Source organism: Anneissia japonica, unplaced genomic scaffold, assembly GCF_011630105.1.
Source record: "Anneissia japonica isolate Jap-2015-1 unplaced genomic scaffold, ASM1163010v1 scaffold352_len1594369_cov220, whole genome shotgun sequence".
In the NCBI taxonomy this organism is placed as follows: Eukaryota; Metazoa; Echinodermata; class Crinoidea; order Comatulida; family Comatulidae; genus Anneissia; species Anneissia japonica.
Genome location: NW_022751928.1, coordinates 985,188 through 991,484, shown reverse-complemented (window position 1 = coordinate 991,484; position 6,297 = coordinate 985,188). Strand labels below are relative to the sequence as shown.

Genomic DNA, 6,297 nt, shown 5'->3' with positions numbered 1-6,297 from the left:
TTAAATAGAGTGTTCAGAATTTATTATATATATTAATAGTTCTGTTCTGTACCTGTTTTTGTAATTTTTTAATATTTTTTTTCTTGCTTTTGTTGCAGTTTGACAATTTTGATTGGATCCGAGAAACGGACTTATAAGTACTAGTGCAATTTAAACTGTTTGTTGTGACAAAGAAACCTGTTCATATGGCCTTCCAAATCTATGGATAGTTAATATATATTCTGGATGCTTTTGGCATTCCATTCTTACAAAATAACAGATCAATTCTGGACTGAGGCAGTAGCAGTTAAAATCAGCCAGACAGTGTGATGGAATACCTTAGCTGTTGCTCTAAACAGACCATCAACAAGGACATCGGGGAAAATTTCAGTACCGTATACCATAAGACCAGGCTGTTTGGCTTTGAACAGGACATGGACATAAATAGACCTGCAATATGCCAAAGGACGTGTCTATAGAGTTGGTGTTTGAACATAGTAGAGGATCACACAACATCAGAAGGTGTGGGTGTGTGCCTGTGTGTGTTTATAAATATGGTAATTTATATTGAAAATGCTTTCTGAAGCATTACCCGTGATGAAGACTATACAAAGAACAGTTTACTGAAATTTATATCAGGTTATGATTTCAAAAACAAATAGTTTTCACCAATGTGCAATCTTTTTACTTTATTTCATTCAAAAAAATAACATTCCTTTTTTTAATTTAAATTCCAAGTAGGCCTAGTATCAGGTAAAAAAGAAACAATTTGCAGTGAAATATCTTTTTTGATACATAATTGTAATGTGAGTAATAGTATGCAGAATAGTATTGAGTCAAACATTTAGTTACCCATGGAGCTGTAGTGTATTATACACCTGCCAACTTTCACACATAATGCGCGGTTTTACGCATGAGCATCCAATTTTTACGTCTCATACCTACATTGTGTTATCTCATGTATCATCAAACTGCTTATAAAAGATGAAATGTATAGACCGATTATACATTAAAATTCATTAAAATATGAATATAGGCCATGTAAATTTATTTTAACAAAGCTACTGGCCATTTCTTTTCAAAAATAAATCACTATTTGTCTATTAAATTATTCATTAACAACCTGTTACTGACACTTCAAAAGACAAAGCATACATAATAGAAAACATTTTTGACCAGTCCATCTCCTATCTCCCACATTTTGAGTTCTGGAGGTTGGAACATCTGTAGTTGTAGGGTTAATTAGGTTTTCAGGGCAAGTATGTGCAATTATGGAACATATGACATGAGGGCAGCAAAAATATGAAGTTTAAATTGTCTGAGACTTTAGTAATACCAGTTGCATATCATTTCCAGAGTCTAGCAAATTGGTGGAAGATGATGGATGTTTTTTATGATAGAGGTGATTGATTAGGATTAACAAATTAATTACAAATAGAGATTAATTTGAAAACATCCAAATAATTATTCAAATAGAATGTTTTATTCATGACTAACTTCTTTTAGAAGTCGCAGTCACAAATTAATACTTGCTATCATACACAGTTTGAAAAACTTGATAATGAACAGTATATTAATGCAGTTTTATTACATACTTGGTTATTTGTCATTAATGTTTGTGCATTGTCGATATCATTACTGTTATATTATTAATACCATTAATCGTTATTGTTATTTTGTGCAACATGACAGTATGCAAAAAAAGTGATACAAGCCATCATAATTCTGTATTTCAAACATCTTGTTCTTGTTATGCTATGTAATAGCAACTTCCCATTGTGCAGTGTTGTTTGAAGCTGACCGACACATATTACGTCAGAGTTTCGCACCCGTTTATGTTGGATTTTCTCGTAAATTAGACATGGTTTTGACCCCCAGGTTGGATTCATTATAGCAAATTTTTTGTTGGTGATGTAAACAACTAAGGCAACATGGTGCACTGGGCAAGAAATTGCTCAATTTCTGTGTTTGGCAATTTATTTGTATGAATGACAACATAATCACCGAAAACACAGCCTATTTTTTTGACTACACAATACACTTCCAATGGTACCCACATTTTCAGCCGATTTTCCATCCATAATTGGACAGACTGATTAGGGCGTACATGAACTTATAGTAAGATATTTTAAGATATGTTATTTTATCATTTAATTATTTTATATTATCGATTCTGTTGTTGCTGCAATTTTGAATGGTTTATAAATGAGTTTTGTTACAAAATCATGTTTTTTTACAATATTATATATATTTATTTGGTCCTTTCTTTTGATAAAACTGGTATTTGATCCATTCTTTTATTGGAAGTTATTAAAAAGTTATTTTTATGGTAACAGCTGTCAATGTGCTACTTAAAAAATAATTTCCTTATAAGTACCAGTACGTTTTGTTAACATTTAGAAAGCATTTTTGTGCAGTGTTAAGTTTTATAATTCAAATCTATTTTTTGTAAGATGATGTTTTTAAGTTTTTTTTAACTTGCATATCATGGTAAAATTACACCCTTTTTAATACCTAGTCTAATCTACATGCAAATACAGTACATGTTTTTCTGAATGTTTTAAAAGTTTTATCAATATCCTTTATATCATTTCAAATAAATTTTTTTTAAATAACATGCGTGCACCATGCCCACGTATGGGCACATCGCACAAACTGTCCGACATTATTTTATTAATGCCACTTTCTACATGGCTCCACTTTCTTATCCCAAAGGCACTGCTCCCTGCTACTTTTACGGGTATTCGTCATCTATTGTATGTACACATTTTTTTAAAGCGCACTGTTACTTTTTATTCATGTGGGTTGCTTGAAAATGTTAATGTTTCTACCTTGACATGGTAAACATGGATAGTTTGCCTCAATGTTATCAGCATGTTAAGTGGCGTATCTAGGAGTCTTGAAATGGAAGGGACAGTTGGGGGCTTGATGAGCGTTAGCTCGCAAAATATGGTGATCTTTATCTACTACACTTGAGCTTGATTTTTTTGCGTCCAAAATTTTTAACTGGCAAAGGCCGAAGTTTTTTTTTTGGGTGGGGGGAGGGGTGGTGTGCGCCCCTAGCTACGCCACTGGTAGACATGTCACCTCAATGTCTGTATCATGCCTTAAAGAGCCTTGTGTAATGGCGCTATTAAATATATGGGTGTATGTAGCGTGTAAGGAAGATTTATATGTCATAAGTTATTGATGCATATTGTACCTATGAAGCTGGTTGATTTGGGGGATTTTTGCTATTTTTTTTTTTTGCAATTTGTCACAGTAAAAATTTGACCAAGCCCATTGCCTTGTTCAAATCCTGAACAAAAATGTTTACTTTAATGTAAGAAAAGTTGGATCATGTATTATTTTTCAAGAGTACAAAATATTTTTAATTTAGAGTAAACACTGTTGACCCCTCACCTAGTGATGTTTTGTGCTCTTGTAAAAATTATATACATACCACAGCCACGGCTGTACTTTTTTTTATCAACACTGTTAAAAGGTCATAGTAGTCGGTTTTACAGTTACAAAAACACATAACTATGGTACAACACCCAGTATTCCCCTCCCCTTGTAGACAAAGGGAGTGTATAAATTATGTATGGATCATGTACAAGGCTCTAGTGGCTTTATCGTGTTATTGTTGATGTCAAGTAATTCCAACAGTATGTTTTGAATAATACTATCTTGACAAGAAATGTATTTGTTTTTTAAATATTATTGTTTTAAAAGAATGGCACACACATACCTTTACAAATGATAGAGCAGAAACATCATTTTATTAACACATTTATTTCTTTAATCTTATTAGCACTTTAAACATTTTTGGAAAACCAGTCAGTATTAGAGAAAGTGTTTCTGAAATTACCAGCGAAAATCAACATTCAGGTATAAATATACACTGATACTGATTACTCCTTTTCTTTTAGTTCAATTAACAGTAAGTTACTACTATTGTACTAAATCCTTGTTTCATCTTTTCAACACACACAATTCAATTCATAAATTTCTGCTCTTTAAGAATGACTTGGGTTATTCTGCATCCTCATATCCTTCTGGTAAAGGATTTTGTTTAGGGTTGTGGAATAGAGAGTGGTTTCCATCTCCCCATGGGAAAGCCTGTGGATAAAACACATTGAATATAATTAACATTAAGTATATGGTTGACAGGCATCTTACAAAAACTTGAACCTTTATCTAATGCAAGATACCATAGAGTTACATAGAAACAAGTTATACTGTATGGATGGTTCAGTGGTAAGTTACATACTTGGATAATCCATAAAGCAATCGAAGATTCTGTATTTGCCCCTCACCCTTATTAAAAACTTGGGACATGTAAAATGATAATACCAAAAATATTCCTGCTACAGTAAATCAAAAATTTGGAAAACATTGCTACAAAGTAACCATGATTATGTTTTTTCTTACACTGGTCATATTCTATGAAATGTCTATTCCACAGTGAGGTAATCCTAAAGTTCAAATGGATGACATTAAGAGAATTGCCAGTTCATGGTTGTAAAACTCCATAATAATGTATTACACTTTAGTACACTTTAGTTTGCAAGCTTATATGCACAAGTACCAAAAGTGTCCCACCTACTAGGGGTAATGTTTTGATTGGTCGAACACTTTTGTGCATATAAGCTTGCAAATATGGATAATTTTTCATTCCTGATGATGACATAATTAATATTGAAATATTTCGATACTTGAAGTAAGTATTATACTATCTTATCTGAGATTAATCAGTGGAACTTTCAATTTTTGGAAAACTCATCAGTTTAGTAATAGAATTTCTAAGGATATACTGTACAGTAGTACTTACTTTGTTCCTAATTCTTAGATGAGAATATGGAACAAATTCTGGTTGGTGGGCATGGGCTTTGTGTTCCATTTCCCCTCTGTAAGCATTCACCATACACAACGCAACTCCAGGAAGGGCTACGAAGAATGAAAGGTACTTCCAAGTCTTTGCAGATTCTGAAAAAACACATGGAAATATACAATGAAAAACATTTCTTTAAAATGATTGTGTCATCCTGGCTAAAGATATTAGTAAATAAATAAATAATATAATATATCATATTTTTGGAGATTTCAAGAGAGCAGAGGACGTAATAAAAATAATATTTTTTCTATTTGCATATTTTCGTGGTGGAGGGTGTGCTAACTGCCCAAAAACAATTTTTTTTTTTTATTGAAATTTAAATCATTATCGGTGGTCAGAGGGTTCCCTAAACAAGGTTTTAAAAATAGTCTCGTCTTGTGTAGTCAATCTAGGCCTGGCCGCAATGTACTTTATATAACTTGTCCAGGTCAGATTGCCAGGAGTCTCTCCGATCCAGATGACAAATGCAAGTCAATACGAGCGAATGCTACTTCGAGCAAATGCACGTCAATACGAGCGAATGGTAGTTCAAGCTGATGCGTTTAGTGCAATCTATAACAAGGGCGAATTTACCCAAAACAAATACAGTACAAGATAATTTTATTATTTATTTTAATGTTTTTTTTAGTTTTAATACCAAAATGCAATGGAGGGTTTTTGGTACTTTTAATAATTATTCCATATTTTAAGTTATACAATAGAATTGGCAAATCTGATCTAGTGTGTTGGACTACCTAATAAATTTGGATAATTAAGTGCAGGGGTGCTAGCTCACAAAATAAGGTGATATCAGGTGATTTGTATATACTTGAGCATGATTTTTGTTTGCTTCAGACATTTTCAATGCAGCAGCAAATGTAGGGGATTTTTGTGGGGAAGGGCGTTGTTCCCCTAGATACACCACTTCCAAATATGTGTGACTAAGGGCACATAGAAAAAATTATTAGAATATCATTCTTTTTTTTGGCATACACTCAAACAAACTAGCATTCGCTTGTAGTAGCATCCGCTGACTGGTTTCGCTGACGTCTATTGAAATACTTTACTGCGGCTAAAAAGCCTAGACCTAGCCTAAAGGGCTCTCCCTAGGCCTAGCCGGGCAAAAAGGTTTCTCCCACACTCACGGCCGGCTACAAGCAACAAGAGAGAGAGTGGAGTCCACGGTAGGCTCTGTTTGTAGTTAGATACTAGGCTAGGCTACGGCCTAGGCCGCCCTATCCTATCATCATTGATGTTCATGTTCTGTCGCAAAATAACTCAAAACTTACGCCCATGTTCACCAACAGTGGCAGATTGACTCGACGCAAAGTTACGGATAGCAGATGTCGAAATATATCGACGAGAAGTGTTAACAAGAAACAATCTTATAGCCGACATTTTCCAAGTTTATCTACGAAAATCCGATCCTCCTAACCTTTAACCTTAACTTCAACTGCCCTCTC

General features: G+C 33.6%; 2 protein-coding genes across 2 annotated transcripts in view; one reads left to right on the top strand and one right to left on the bottom strand.

Annotated features, from left to right (window-relative positions):
- LOC117121947 (ribosomal protein S6 kinase-related protein-like) overlaps window positions 1-2,661 on the top strand; it is a 37,792-nt gene extending 35,131 nt beyond the window's left edge. The window contains exon 10 of the mRNA XM_033267367.1: window positions 99-2,661. Coding sequence (XP_033123258.1) covers window positions 99-137 — 39 coding nt within the window. The 3' untranslated portion in view covers window positions 138-2,661. The remainder of the gene's footprint in view (window positions 1-98) is intronic.
- Window positions 2,662-3,737: 1,076 nt separating this feature from the next.
- Window positions 3,738-6,294, bottom strand: LOC117121949 (cytochrome c oxidase subunit 6A, mitochondrial-like). Its single transcript, XM_033267369.1, has 3 exons — window positions 6,124-6,294; window positions 4,793-4,947; window positions 3,738-4,080 (listed from the first exon to the last, which is right to left on the bottom strand). Exons 1-3 carry the CDS (start codon window positions 6,230-6,232, stop codon window positions 3,994-3,996), a joined length of 351 nt encoding a protein of 116 aa, XP_033123260.1. The 5' UTR covers window positions 6,233-6,294; the 3' UTR covers window positions 3,738-3,993.
- Between the last annotated feature and the right edge of the window lie 3 nt (window positions 6,295-6,297).